Source organism: Propithecus coquereli, unplaced genomic scaffold, assembly GCF_000956105.1.
Source record: "Propithecus coquereli isolate 6110/MARCELLA unplaced genomic scaffold, Pcoq_1.0 Scaffold54, whole genome shotgun sequence".
Lineage (NCBI taxonomy): Eukaryota > Metazoa > Chordata > Mammalia > Primates > Indriidae > Propithecus > Propithecus coquereli.
Genome location: NW_012151285.1, coordinates 3,294,844 through 3,310,444, shown reverse-complemented (window position 1 = coordinate 3,310,444; position 15,601 = coordinate 3,294,844). Strand labels below are relative to the sequence as shown.

Below are 15,601 nucleotides of genomic sequence, written 5' to 3'. Positions count from 1 at the left end.
ACATTATGAGCCCTTTTAGGGCGGAAAGGAAAAGGTAGGGTGTGGCACGGGGAGGGGCAAGAAGGCTGGATATTGGGTCCCTACATTCTCAACTTTTGCAAATAGTCCTCCAGGAGTGTAAGCAACAGAACATCTGTTTGAAGAAGCTCTGCAGGCTCACGTGATGGCCAATGTCAACTGGGACCAGTGTGGACACGAGCACGGAGGGGTCTTCTCCCATGCTCTGCTCCAGAAAGATCCCCCAGGAACTCCACGCCCCAGGAGATAAGAGAAGGACAACCACTTACAATTAGAATGGAATTCCCCACCAGCCCCATGGAAATGGGCTCAGAATCAGATTTAAAATCCAAGAGTGTGACATTTCTTGCACACCTAAGTTAATGGAAGAAAATCCATACTTCCTGGAAGAGTTTTCAGAGAGATAACGTTCAAATACTCTTTACACATGAATCCTTTGGGCGTATCTTTCTCATCCACCAGCTAGAGAAACCCAAAAAGGAATTTAAAACAGGCAGACACTTGACTTACCTTTCTTGGAAGCTAAACCGGTTTCCTTCACACTGTTCACATAGAGCCTTCGAACACCATCTTCTTCCACCGAAGAAAGTGAAAACCCTGTGAAACACAAAGACAGAATGGCAGGCTCGCTCCTTCTGAATGTTTCGCAAACAACAGGAAGTGCCTGCTGTGAACTAGGTATGTTTGGTGGTTTGGGTTAGAGTTTGGAGTGACTGTCTTTTCCCTGTTCCTATCCGTTTACAAAGCAGAAAAACGTACTTTTAGATCACTCTAAAAGAAGTTGCTACTTGTAAACATAAACATTACTAGGTACGTCTACCTTCATACTACCTACCTATCAACACAAACGGAAGGAAATTATCCTGTTTTATCTTGCTTTCCAGTAAATGCCATTGTTTTGTTTTTTCCATACCCTCCTCCAAAGCAAAAAACAGAAAGATCAGCTTCCCTCATCAGAGCGCCCTACACCAAATCTACGTCCTAGGATATGTTACAACTGTACTGTTTTACGGTGCGTATGCATCTGTACGTGTTGCTGTATAGACACTGCTTTAATTTAATAAAATTCTGCAAACAGGGCTAAAAAGCAACTCACTTTACAAATCCCATTTCACATTGAAACTGTAATTGATTTCACACTCTACTAGTATCTGATTATAAGATTATCTTACATTTGTCCGGGCTTCCAGAGCTCAAAGCCCATTAGTTAATTAACCTTGGGCTGTGCTACATCCTTCAGAAAGGAAGGCAGAGCAAGGCCCAGACGTTCTAAGTGGTTTGGAGATCCTGGGTGCTCCCAACCCTAGGGTTACAAGCCCTGGTCACCTCTGTTTCTAGACAGTCTCCTGTAAAACTCCTTCTTCATCAATTAACCGAATGTCCCCTGCCAATGCCTATTTTCCCAAAGGAAAAAAGGACCTTGACAGATATTTCCAAAAAGGGCAATGGGAACAGATATAATTGTAAAGATCTGCAATAACTTCAGCTCTGAGAGAAAAATCATCGCACAATATAGATACCTGTCTTGATGCTGAGGGGAGAGGAGATAGTGGTTTTAAAAAACAGGCCAACAAAAAACAGAATAAATAACTGCAAGATTGGGTCCCAGGGAGACACAGAGACTTTTTAGGCCATATCATAATGAACACGTAGCTTTTTGTTTAGTTCACAGGACTAGGAAATGGATAACCACACGTAGGCAGAACTGCCAATGGCCACCGCCCTCTCCGGTGCAGTAACTCCCCCAGACGGAGAACAGCACAAGGCCACCCTGAGGACTTTCCAAAGTCTTCATTTCATTCTCTTATTTTAAATTCCATTCTAACAGCAACTTTTAACTTTCACATTACATTTCAGGAAGTCCCACTGAAATCAAAACATTTTTACAGATGAACCATTTAAGTGACATTAGCCTTAGTGTAGGTGTATTTATCTGCATTTCAGTAGAGAAGTTTTTTTTTTTTTTTTCTAACCTGTTAGAACAGATACAGAGTCAAGGGCTATGTCATGGGAAAGAAGGGATAGGATTCGTCAAAATATAGGCATTTGGTTTCCGAAATGCCATCATTCTGTCAAATTCTGAGACTAAATTTTTTTTCTATTAAAAAAATTAGCACCCTGATGGGATGCCAGGAGACAGCTTGCTTAACCGGACAACTGCGGGAGCGGCAATGTCAAGAGCCTGCAAGTCACCTTAAGACAGAGTCGACAGAGATGGCTTAGGTACTCATTTGCTCCATCCCTCTTTTCTTGGTCTTTTTTTTTTTAATGATCACAAGGTTAAACATAGGAGTGGGAGCCATCCCGTCTGCGGACTGCAAACGACTATGAAATTCGCACAGAGCAAGTGGACACAAAGTATGGGTCTGAGAAACAGGTCAGATTTCTCTCTTTAATGGGGAAATCTCTGTGATAGGAAAGAGGACAGAAGAAAGGATAATGGGCTTAAGTTCCTTTTTTGAAGATCATTCCAATGGAAGCGGAAAATTTCCAAATGTAAATAGGGCTTTAGCTGTGTCATGCAATTCCTATCAGGCCTTACTCATATCCTACATTAACAAATACAAAGAAATACTAAACATCTTACAGCTGGATTATTTTGAGGTGGATGAAGGATATAATGATTTTAACAGTTCATTAGCCAAGTCAGATTTTTTTTTGTTTGTTTTAAATAGGATGGGAACATTTTAATTCTCAGCAAACAACTCTAAAACGGTCCAAAATGATTGCCAACAGGGGAAAGAGGGAGATTATTCAACATAAATCAGTGTCTCCACTGACCAGAAGGCTGTTCGTTACTAAGACAGGAAGGCATCGTGAGTGGCAACTGCAATAATGATCTTGAGAATGAACAAACTTAACGAAGACACTAAGAAGACTAAAGTCACAGATGAACAACCAGAAGATCCCTCCTACTAGAACTCATGGCCAAAGAAAAATGTAACATGATCAACAACAAAGAACTACTCAAAACTAGAGTCTAGGATGCAAGGAAAACTCAGATAACAGGATGAGACACCTACAACATAAGGAAACCATGACTCAATATAATAGTGTAAGAAGAAAGAAAGGAATGCTAAGTTGTTGGAACGATGCATTCTTCCATGTCAAGGCAGCCTAGGGCACCACGCTTAGTCTGTGTGTCCTGTAACTGCATATTTGATCCATTAAATAATGTCAACAGTAAGGTCTGGGAATGACCTGAGCGTTGAGGTGGAGGGAGGAGAAGGGGAGAGAAATTATGTAATGTTAATTCTTTAAATGTGTTCAGCCAGTTGGATTATGGAATCATATTTTCCTCCTTAAAGTGTTCTAAAATGCAAAGCAGCATTTGGTTTGTATTGTTAGATGTTTTTGTGTTGGTGTCACGTGCTAGTAGCTTTTACATATACTGAAATCAATATACACTGGAAGCCACAGTTCGTTAGGTGTTAATGTTAGATACAAACAGGCTGAATTTAGACCCCGTGGTAGCTTTTGAGTCCAGAGGCAACCAGGTCTCAGGTCTCTTAGGCCTGGGGGGCTCTTTAACCTCCTCAATCATTATGCTGTTGGAACACCTTATGCCAACATACATCTGAGCACCGGGAAGAAATGGTTTTACTGTGGTTATCAGCTGTACATAGTAAGGCCTTCTAAAGTGAAGTCCAGGAAATGGTGCCAACTGTTTGCTACTGACAGTGATGTAAGGACAGAAACAGAGACTAAACATTGAGAACCTCCCACCCACAGCAATCTCACATTGCCACAACCTCCAAGCATGGGATTTGTATTTTACAAAAGCAGTGGTGGTCGTGAAAGACTGGAAATGCAAACAAAACAAAAACCCTGCTTCTTTGTCAGCTAGTTTGAGCAGCACCATTTACAGTACTCTCTAGATTGATGCCTGCTGCTCTATAACACCCTCAGTGGGGAAAGGTAAACAGGTTCTGTGAGCAGTTCAGTGACTTTAACAAAAAGTGTAGAAAGTATACAAAGTAGAGTGGGGTTTTATGCCCAGTTCCTGTTTCTGAGCCCCCAGATCACTCCATCTTAGAATTGGAGTCAAAGAGCATTGAAGTTCACGCTTGTCTTGATCCTAGCTAGTTTACCCTTAGCCAAAAAAATTAAGTAAACCAAAGAGAAAAAGAATTATCACCATGGAGCATCTGATTTTGGAGGCCCCAAAAACTTAATTTGTACCGCTGCTACCAATTATAGCTTTAGTTACTGGGGTCACACTTCCACTGCAGAATACGCCTCTCATAAGCATTTATTCCTTGCCGTCAAAAACGTCCTCCTAGCTTTATGATCTCTTTAGTTTAAAGGTCAAGTAGTAAACAGTGTGAAGTTGAGATTTCTTTTTGTTTCTTGAGAAAAAAAAAATTCAGAGAGAAATATGTAGTTGTCTTTATGTTTTTCTACCAGGAACTTCAGTCTCCTTCCAACGAATACAGTAGGACCACACTTCTCTGCTCCCTTGTAAAGAGGTGTGACCGAGTGACTTGCTTTGGCCAGTGAATTGGGAGTGAGCCCACACTGGCTTCACCACCTCCTCTCCTTCCCCTCTGCTAAGCGACAGGCAACATCCCGGGTGGCAGCTGCTCCAGGCCTGGGTAGGGAGTGAGGACAACGTATAAAGTCCCAGCCAACCCCCAGAGGATGCGTGGTGAATGTGAGAAATACATTTCACTGAGCTTCCGTGACCGTTTGTTACCTCAGCTAACCTCACCGCTCCTGACTGATATAGCACAGTATGGATTTCCCCACTTATTTTACCCAAGCACCAACTCTGTTACTATTCAAGCCATGCAGTGTAATGCTAAGTAAAGAAGACTACTCTTAAACATATGGAAAGGATTATATATTTAAGTGCGCCAGAATGTAGGCAACCACGTAGAAAAGTGTTAACATAGCAGACCTGACTGCTATTCTTCAAAAGGCCTGCTTTCAAGTTTGGCCCTTGGCTGGCATCTGAGAACTTAGATTTGGGGAGGGTTCCCAACACCGTAACGTGGCTGACTGTGCCTAAACTGTTTGTACAAACAACGTGATTTCTGGTGAATACCTACTTTCCTCCTGAGAATCTGGAATTTTGGTATGTGCTAGGCAGAGGGTGCCTATGGGACCAGCCTCCCCAAAATAGCACTGGGCACTGAGTCTCTAATGAACTTCCCTAGGAGGCAGCACTTCCCATGTGTTGTCATAACTTGGTGTTGGGAGGGGTAATCCCATTCTGCATGACTCCAATGGGACAGGACCCCTGGAAGCCTGTGCCTGGTTTCCCCTAGACTTTGGCCATTCACCTTTTCCCTTTGCTGACTTTGCTTTGTCTCACTGCACTATAAAAAGTCATAGTCATAGGTACAAATATATGCTGAGCTCTGTAAGTCCCCCTAGTGCATCAGCAAACCTAGGGGTGGTCTTAGGGACACCCAACATGACACCAAAATAAGTTCCTTTAACATTATTATTTGTGGGAAAGGGAGGATAATGCATATGTTTTTAGGAGAGGGATGTGAAAAGATAATTCCTACATTACTAAGGTATGTCGTTATATATGTTAAACAAAAATTATAGGAGGCCATTATTTTGGACCAAACTCCTGCATTAGGCCCCAATAGACCAGACCAAACCACAATGGAGTCACTCATGCTAAATGCCACATCATTAATCTGAAACTTTAAGGAAGCAGACAGATCCCCAAACAGACCAGTTTTTCCTAAAAACAAGGGATCCCAGTCTACCTGAGTTAGCATGATAAGGAAGTCACCCTCTGCTTTAACCCTTATAAAGAAGTAACCTGATCAGGTGAACCAATCAGGATTTTTTTTCTATTTTTCTTTTTCCTTCTTCCCACCTTACAAAACTCACTGTTCTGCCACCGCTCAGGGAAAGCGCTCATTCTATTTTGTAGAAGGGAGGCTGCCCCATTCATGAATTGCAAATAAAAGCCAATCAGATCTATAAATTTGTTGTGACTTTGTCTTTTGACAGACAAAATAATCTACTCCCAACAAATCCATTTCCTTTTGGTGACAGAAGAGCCCCAGTGATTAAAATTATGGAATTTATGGCAGAAGTCTTCATTGTACCCAGGGTAAATCTCTTTCTTTTTCTGTTTGACTGTATCCACAGCACGGAAGCCAGATAGGCTATCTGTTTTAATAGGACCCAAAGGCATTTGAATGAATTGTAAATAAGTGTACCTTTACACAGGAAATGTCTTCACTTAAAACGCAAACACCAAAGATGGAAGAAAAAATAAACATACCATAAGTGTCAGCAGCAGTATCTGACTTCTCAATGTGGATGCTCTGGGTGACTTTCGGACAGATTTCAATTTCTTTGTACAACTGAAAATTACAAAGAGGAGTCTAATTAGGATTTCATTATAAGTAACTTCTCAAGAATGGTCATCTTTTCATAAATCTATTTTTTCAGGATTGATGCTCTACTGCAAACATAATCTTTTTTTTTTTTTTTTTTGGAGACATAGTCTTGCTCTGTTGCCCTGGGTAGAGTGTCGAGCTACCTCAAACTCCTGGGCTCAAGCGATCCTCCTGCCTCGGCCTCCCACAGTGCTAGGATTACCAGCATGAGCCACCTCGCCCGTCCTCCATCACAAGTCTTTATTGAACTGAACCCATCAAAGTAAAACTTACAGCTCACATTCTCAAACTTAGCTACAGTTTGGCTTTTAAATAATTCCTCAACGTCACTCTGTACGTCCATTTTCACCCTATATCTATCACAGACCCGAACAATAGTGCTAAAGTAATGGAAATCACCAGTACTGGGGGAAAATCATTTATTAAAATCATGAAGATTTTGGTATGGGTTATAAAGATCTTGGTATGAGAATCACGGAAACAGGAGAAATCTCTGTGCTTCCATTCTTCTCTGTTCACACGCTATTTTTGCCCAAAAAGCTCGTGATAGCGTAAACAGGGAGAGACAAATGACAGCACTGAAACAGACCACAAATCATGTAAATGGAGGATATTCTCTCCTAGCCTAGAACTGTACCGAAATAAGCTAGAAAACGTAAGTACACAAATTCATAAACCCTCTAAAAACCCAACAAAGCCTGGAAAAAGAGCTTTCGTATAAAGCCAAGATAAGGATAATGTTCACACATCAGAAACGTCACTTAAATTAATTTAATTGATGTTTCATTTTCATATGTCAGGACCTACCATCGTTAAGACAGTAATGAAGTTCCGACCACGTGTCACGCCTCTCACACTAATTCTATGAGATAATTATGACCTCCATTTTACAAATAAAGGGAATAATCTGGAGAGAAAGCACTTTCCTAAGTTCAAAAAGCCAATATGCACAGAGCTGGGATTTGAACCCAGGTCTCACTGGATCCAGAGCTGAAGCTCTCTCCACTATACTACAATGCCTCCCAGACCAGCTCTTATTGGATCTCAGAGGTATCAAAGTAAACTTACTTACCTCCTTAGGTAAGTAAGTGAAAGGTTTAAATCCAAAATGTATGATGAAAATCCAAAAAACAAATAAATGTGTCACAGGCTTATATGGAACTTAGAAATTATTATTCCATCTTGAAACGAAAATCAATTCTGAGTCAAGGTCAATAACAGAAAATCTGTCCCTTAGCACCTCTAACCACACAGCCATTCATCCAGAAATAATTTTATTCAGGCAAGTAGAAAAGAACAGCCAGTCTCTTTCTCTTTACTTGCTTTGGGCATTTGAGGGGTGAGCACAATACTTAGGGCTTAGGAGCCTGACAACCAGTTTGGTCAACAGAACGCCAAGGGCTGTGGGGGGCCAGGACCATCGTGGGACAGTCTGGATCTTCTTGAACATCCAGATTTAATGCAACTTCCACCAAATGCAATATGGTAAGGGCATAACTGAATGTGGTTTTATTTTATGCTTCAGAAACTTTTTATATAAATTCATTCTCAAATTAGTGCTTTTTAGTTTAGATAATAGTCACCAAAACTATAAGTACCAAATTCAATAAAGTTTACAAATATATATCATAACAGCACAGAATACTCAGTGAAATGTTTTCTATCAACTGTGTTCACTTCGACTTAGTTTGAGCCTTAGTTTTATTTTTTTAAACTTCCTTGAGAGCCATACCCTGCCCCCAGGTGGCAGTATTTAACTGCTTGTTCTAATTCTTTCCAAACAGATCCAGTGGGAATAAAGCTTGTGAATAATCTTTCCTATTCTTTCATAATACTACCTCCTCCTTTTCTTTGGAATTAGTGTGAAAGGCTTTGTGTCTTTTGCTGATCTCAGACAATAACTTAGTATCACATAGGCCCCTTTTGGCCACAGTGTCCTTGGGCTGGTTTGACTAAAGCCAGCTTTAGTGAACACTAATAAAATACATAAAATTTCAAGAAGGGTCTATACTTTAAAATATATTTTCAATGCAACCACAGTATCTGGATCTAGAAATTTTGAAATTCTGTATTTTTATACGTAAATACCTTTAACAAGGAAGGATCATACATAGTCCCTTTATTTTGTTAAATCAAGGATGTTATATGTTTTCTCTTTTTTCAAAAACCAGCTGAGAAGGTCGTCAGATTTTAAGAAACAATTTGCTTACACAGGCACTTGAGTTCTCACAAACTCACGATCATTTCTTTCTATCTTTCCTTTGGGTGGCCTGGTCCAAGCCACTGTCACCTCTTGCCTGGACTATGGCTCCCTGGCCTCCTCCGGGCCTTGCATGCTCATCCACCCACTTGTGCCCTATGGGCCACTCCCCACCCATCGCCAGAGCGAGCCTATTATAACAGCACTCAACTAGGCCCTTTGTCGCTGGGGTTTCCCACTGCACTTAGGTCCAACATGGCCTGTCCTCCTCCCTCCTCCCCTCCATTCCCCGATTTCACACCTCCCCACCAACCTCCCCACACACCAGCTAAGCCACCGCCACCTGGGCCACCCTTCTCCTGCCTGACCTTAGCCAGTTTTGTGCCCTCAGCCTAGAACACTTTTCTCCAAAATACCTCTGTGACCCTCTCCCTCACTTCTCTCGCGTCCCTGTTCGAAGGCCACATCTTAAAGAGCAACACGATCAGCTTCTAGATGCCTCATCTCTCTCTATCCATGTGCCCTAACTTCTTTGTTTTTCCAGGCTTTGAACATCCCCTGACATATGACACATTTACATGGGTTTATACCTGTCTGTGCAAACTTGAATATAGGTTCCACCAAGAGTAGAGTTTCTTTGGCGTATGCCCAGCACGCTGAACAGCTAGTGCTGAGCACACAAATGGTAAATAAATATTTGCTGATGAATGAATAAACAAATTGATCAGTGTTTCTGCAAAGTCTTTATTCCCACCTGTCACTTTAAGAAAAAAAACACATTTACTGTGGATCTTTACAAAGTGCCTCGACAGACTGCAACCATGTTCATGATCATTCTGTGGACTGGACCCAACAAACAACTAATTATGAAAAAGCAGCCAAACAGGTGTCACTTCTACTAAGACAAAGCCAGCAAAGCAATAAACTGATGACTATTCCTGGTTATTCATAAGCAAGAGAATCTTCTGACCTGGCAAATAAGCACACTACACCCTCCAATAAGATCTTTAAAATTTAGTACACACTCTTGCTGATAAATATTGACCCTAGTACTAAAGACTGTTTGACAAATCAGTGGCATAGAATAAAATATTTTGGGACAGTCATATATGAATGAGTCATTTATGAGGAAATGACTTCCAATGCCTGCAAGTTTCCCTTGTCCATCAAAATCAAAATGAAAGTGAGCTAGGGAGACCAATTAACTGTGTGTGGTCTGACGTTTGCTCAGGAAGGGACAATAAATTGAATACCTGCAAACTCAAAAAGCATCCAGGAACGCTGTGTGTTCGGAAACCCCCCGACTCAGAATGACATTATACCTAGCTTAATGGCCAAAGCAAGGATTCAAAACCAGGGACCCAAGGATAGAATTTAAGTGGTCTGTGAACTTGGATGGTGAAAAAAATTGACATCTTTATATTTACAAACCTTGTACTGAACCTTAGCATTTTCTTCAATCATAAATGAATACAGGCAACAAACAGAGCAACATTAGCAATGCCTGTGACTTTGTCATAAATAGAAATCAATATCTCAAAATGTTATTTATGCTCATCACTACTTCAGAACAGTGGTAGCTACTGGACCTACCGCTGCTAGGTCTTGGAATTTAATGAGCTAATAAATAACCACATACATTATCTGTAATTTTAAAATATTATTGATAATTATTTCAATATGTTTAAGGTACAGGTAAGCCTATGCGTTCTATTTCATGCAACTGAAAACATAATTCTGAGAAGGAGTCTGGAGGCATTACCAGGCTGCCAAAGGTATCTAAAGCACAAAATGGTTAAGAACCTTGGTAAAGATAGAGGTGTTCAAGTGAGCAAGACTGTGGCATTTGTTACTTAGAGATCTCTGGGGCCGGAGACCTTCTGAAACAGTGCAAGAAACAATACCATGATCTCTTTGTACTTTAGATTCTTTTAAAAAAATTATAGTTACGGTATATATACAGAAATTGTAGATCCAAACAGGCTAAGCTTGGCACACCTTAGTCTCCTATGTTGGATGAGACCACACAATGGCCACGGCTTAAAAACAATAAAGGAGTCAATACAATTTCAAAAGATATGTCTGAAGTACCTACACCTCATATCTATGATCTCTGTAATTTAGAATGTGAAATAGACATTAACCCCAATATGCAAAATAAATGATCTATAGCTATTTGAGTGTTATCAGCAAAGCACTTCCCTTCTTTAACTAAGGAAAAGGGTTTTCTTTCCTCTACTCATAGAGCACAAAGACTGGGCTTTTCTCCATGCCAGAGAAAGACTACATCAGCCTCTGTTAATGTCGCCCCTCTATGAACACCTATTGATTGACTTAAGTGACATTTGGAAAACAGCTCATCATGTTGATCTTCTATTGCATAACATGCTGGGCATGTTACAAAAGCACACCCTTCCTTAGATTTCCTTAAAAACCACTTAAAGGGGTGCAAAATCACCTTTTAGGATGACAGAAATGTTCCAAATCATGATTGTAGCAGTGGAAACACAACTGTATACATTTGTCAAAACTCATCAAATTTTGTCCAAAAAATTGTGAGAGCTTTATTACATGTAAAGTGCACCACAACAAAGTTGACTAAAAACACAATTTCCTCCTAATTTTTAAATCGTGCTTCTTCCCCTTTCCAAAAAGAGTTTAAATTTTCAGTTCCACTTTCTGTGGTGAAACCCCGTCTGAAGTCATACTGTTATTCACATATCCATGGCAAGCAGCTCCACAGCCCCCAGAGGAATGACTAAGGACAGATAGAGCAGAATGAACTCCAAAACAGAGGCGCCTTGCTCACAAGATGTTTCTTTACTGGAACTAAAAAATGCACCACCCCGCTAACAAAAGAGGAACTTGTCACTGGTTTATTACAATAACAACCATTGGCATCTATGATGTGAGCCATTATCTTTAATCTTTTCAAAATCCTAGAAATTAAGTATTATCATCTCACTTTTTTTTTTTTTTGGCCAATTCCACGTGATTAGAAAATAATAAGACAAATATAAAAAGCCAGGTCTGGTTCACAACCCAAGTCCTATAAGTATGTTAAAACTCAGATGTATACAAACATCCCCAAGAAGCTATGTAAATACAATTCTGAAAGGCTGGACATATAACTAGATGGCAGCTTTTTTCACCCCACAAGATTTGACCCATCGGTTTCAATACACATGTGGAAGCCACACAAAATTGAAGTTAGGGCTTTTTTCCTGACAACAGCCAGCTGATCTTTGAGTCACCAATTTAAAATAAAAGACTGCGAATGCTGCAAGGAAAGCTAGTGATAATGATTAAAACTGGAAGAGTTAGCTCTGGGCTTTGATTCTTCACGATAGCACGCACTGCTCTTTGCATGCACAAAGGCGGCATTTCCACCCCGTGCAATCAGTGTGGTACGTAAGGCCAGCTCCACCAACTCCGGGGCTCCGAATGAAGCTCATTTATTTTAGAACTCGTTCCACTCCACCAACTACAATTAACACAAGTACACGTATAATTTGAAAATAATCTCCTACAAAATGTACTTGGACAACGGTCATAAACATTACCAGCTCGTAAATGTCCTCCTCGGGCTGTGGAACGTAGTGCTGCATTTTGTTTTCTATTAGAAATTTCAGACGCAGGTAATGAGCAGAATAATCCAGTTGGTGTGTCTGGAACAAAAAAGAAAGAAAGAAAGAAAATGTCCGTTCAATAGTTAAACAGGAGCAATTAGTTCTCCACTGACATACTATAACGCATTCCCTAAAACACAGAGATTTGTTAATGCGTAGGGGTGTAAGGTTTCTATACTTCTCTAAAAATTTGCACTCAAAACTCAAACATTAAAATCATTTTCATTGAACACATCAATAACATTCCACAGGTGTCTTAGGATCCAGTGGCGACAAGTGAGTCACATCTTCACTGCCCCTTATTTGATTTATTGAGCCCTTCGACACTGGTTTTCCAACAAAAACCATCAGATCAAAGAAGCCCTCAACTTCTTTGATAACTTCAAACATACATAGTTGATTAAAGAAGAAAAGTGTCAAGAAAGGCAAGAAAGTACTGTATTTACAATGGGAGAAAAAAAGCTGGGCCCAGGCGAAGTTGTTTTCTTAACCACATGGGGACACTGGGACAGTTGTTAACAGTTCATTTGCAAGTGAGTCAGTGTGAGGACAAGGCATTTGGATTTCAGTCTTATTTATATACTCCCCAAGCGAGAATCCCTCCGGGGGCAGTGCAAACAGGCATGTGTCCAACTGTGGAAACACACTGAATGACTTGCTCGAAGAAAACAATTCTAAAATAGTTAGGGATGGAGATTTCCAGGGTTTCTCCTTTGGTCCAGGATGGGTCAATGGATTTTTTTTTTTCCTACCTAAAAAGTCATCCTTGAATTAAACTGGAGGAATAAGCAATAGTAGCAATATGTTTCTATAAATAATTCTCAATAGACAGCGAAGAAGATACAGAAAAAAAGTAAAAAAATGCTCTTCGAAAGTCACACGGCAACATGAAAATATATTGCTAGAGAGAAAATGTTTAAACCAAGGAATTTTTTTAAAGCATCTTTATCTTTTAGAGATATTTCTTACAGTGCTAACAGATAAATGCTATATCTAGAATTTGCTTCCAAAATAATCCAGAGTGGGGGATGTGAGAGAGTGAGTGAACAGATGAAACTTAATTTGGTGATCACAGATTCTAGGCCATAGATACATGAGAATTTATCACATTGGCTTCTACTTTTATGTAAACTTGAAATTTTTCATCATGCGAAGGACTGAGAATACAGAAATTAATACAACACACATGCAGCCCTCAGGAGCGTGTGTGGCTGTGGGGAAGGGGTGTGCAGATGTGGGAGGTGGGGCAGGAGTGTTTTAAATAAATATACACATGCAGGACGGGCATCCTGCATTATTGCAAAAGCACATTTCCAGAAAGTGGAAATGAGTTCGCTCTGAAAGCCTAGCAAAATGATGAAGAAGTTTTCTTGGGAACCCCCAACCCGTATCCTCTCCTGAGTGACGGGATAGTTTGAAGCCTGCTGTGCTGGACACAGATGCCATTCAGTGACCATGTTCCTGTGCACCTGGCTTTCGTCCTGTCCCTGCCAGCGTTCGAGACCAGAAGCTCAAATACAGACAGACCCGGGATCGCTGATGTCAAAGATAATAAGCGTGCATGGGTAAGCACAGGGAAACATAAAACAGGTAAGCTTTTCCATATGCTACCTACCGCTTGTCGGAGAGCCACTGAGACAAATAAACAACAACAAAAGACTAATATTTAGGGTGACGTGATTAGCCAGAAAAGTTTCCCTCAGAGAGATCGAAGCTGCAAATGCTTCCCACCTACGCAGGTCCTCACTGAAATCTTTAATTAGAAGCAAAAATTTTGGTTCACCATCTGTTTCCGACTGAGGCGGAAGGGAAAGAAATGAAATTTCACGGGGCCTTAGTAACAGGAACAAATCTACTTGGAAACCTTATTGTCATCATTAATAGACACTTTGTGGACACTCCTAACGAGTGTCACTTAAACAGATTGTCTTCTGGAAATCACACCCGAATAGCAGCTCCCCTAAGAAGACTGTAGTTCCTGAAACCACAGCGTGAGAGAGAGACAGTCTGCTGGCAGGCACCAAATAGCTCAAGGTGGTCCTGGTGTGGATTGTGGAGGTCCCCGGTGTCCCTTAAATGCCACAGTGCTGAAAATATCTATACATATGTGCAGAGACGAATAAATAATAATTGTGTAATGCAGTGCAGAGAATAAAAGAATAATAAATACAACAATGGTAATAAGGATGATTCTTGCCACGTGCATCATATTTTTCAAGTGTCTTTAAGTTACAATAATGGCTTGATAACTTTTAAAAATAAGCACATGCCACACACTCAAAAATTATAATGGTCTTACTTGTAACCTAAGATCTCCTATTTTGGTCAATAAATAGTTACCCTAAAAACTGGACATTGGATCAATATACATACCAGTGTGTTTTATCATTTTGGTATAAGTTTCTCAATTATGAACCCTCATTAGTCATGACTGGTCTAACATAAAGGGAAAATCTTAATGAATTACTCTCAACATCAATTTTATGCTTCTCAGATATCTGCAAGTCAGTATCAAAAAAAGTTGAACTAACCATGTTCACAATCCATCTCTGTGCAAAAAGAATTCCAAATGTTAATGAATATTTTAACATAGTGATTCTAAATGTGTGGACTGCTTTCGACTTATAAAACATTCAAGAGAAAATTTAACTCAAGAGAAATTTAGTTAGGAAAAAATTTAAATGGCACAAATTTGTTTTCCAATGTACACTTACTTAAGTTACTTAGAGAGGATTTGATTCATTTTGAAGCAATATAGTCACAAATTATACTATAAAAAAAGTATTATGGTAGAACAATTTTTAGTTTAGTTGGCATAATTTTTTTAAATTCACATCTTACAATGACTATTCCAAAGGATGAAACAGCAAAACAAAATGTAGATCTTTTCAATAGTTTGAGCCAATTAAAACACATAACATGTCTCAGAATTTATTTCCATAGATCTTCTAACCCATCGTGTTTTGCTCTTCTATTTCTCTTCATATTCTTCCATTTTAGTCAAAATTCTCTGGGAAACATATAAACAGTAACTGCATACAGAAATACACACACACACACACACACACACACACACACACACACGGACACACAAAGTGCCATAACAGAATTTCCAAAGACAGTTTCCTTCCCCTTCGAAGTGACCTTTTATTTTTTAAATGTCAATGGTTATTAGAATATCCAAAGCCATAGGCTGACATAGTGAAAGCATGAAATAAAACTTACACCACGGTCACGTGTGAATAATATCAGTGAGTATGAATGAATGAATTTTTTTACAATTATTTTTGGAATGGCAATGATCAGACCATATCTGAAACCTATAGGCCAACATGGTTCCTGCTATATTTAGCAACAATCATTCTAGTAACATCTATAATATG

The 15,601-nt window shown here is 39.8% G+C and overlaps 1 protein-coding gene across 3 annotated transcripts in view; it reads right to left on the bottom strand.

The window, feature by feature from the left end:
- TIAM1 (T-cell lymphoma invasion and metastasis 1) overlaps positions 1–15,601 on the bottom strand; it is a 192,041-nt gene that overhangs the window by 71,438 nt on the left and 105,002 nt on the right. For 2 of the 3 annotated variants that reach the window (XM_012657344.1, XM_012657346.1), the window contains 3 exons: positions 12,153–12,257; positions 6,272–6,353; positions 529–615 (listed from right to left, as the gene is read on the bottom strand). In XM_012657344.1, coding sequence (XP_012512798.1) covers positions 529–615; positions 6,272–6,353; positions 12,153–12,257 — 274 coding nt within the window. The remainder of the gene's footprint in view (positions 1–528; positions 616–6,271; positions 6,354–12,152; positions 12,258–15,601) is intronic. The other variant, XM_012657345.1, reaches the window with a different exon arrangement.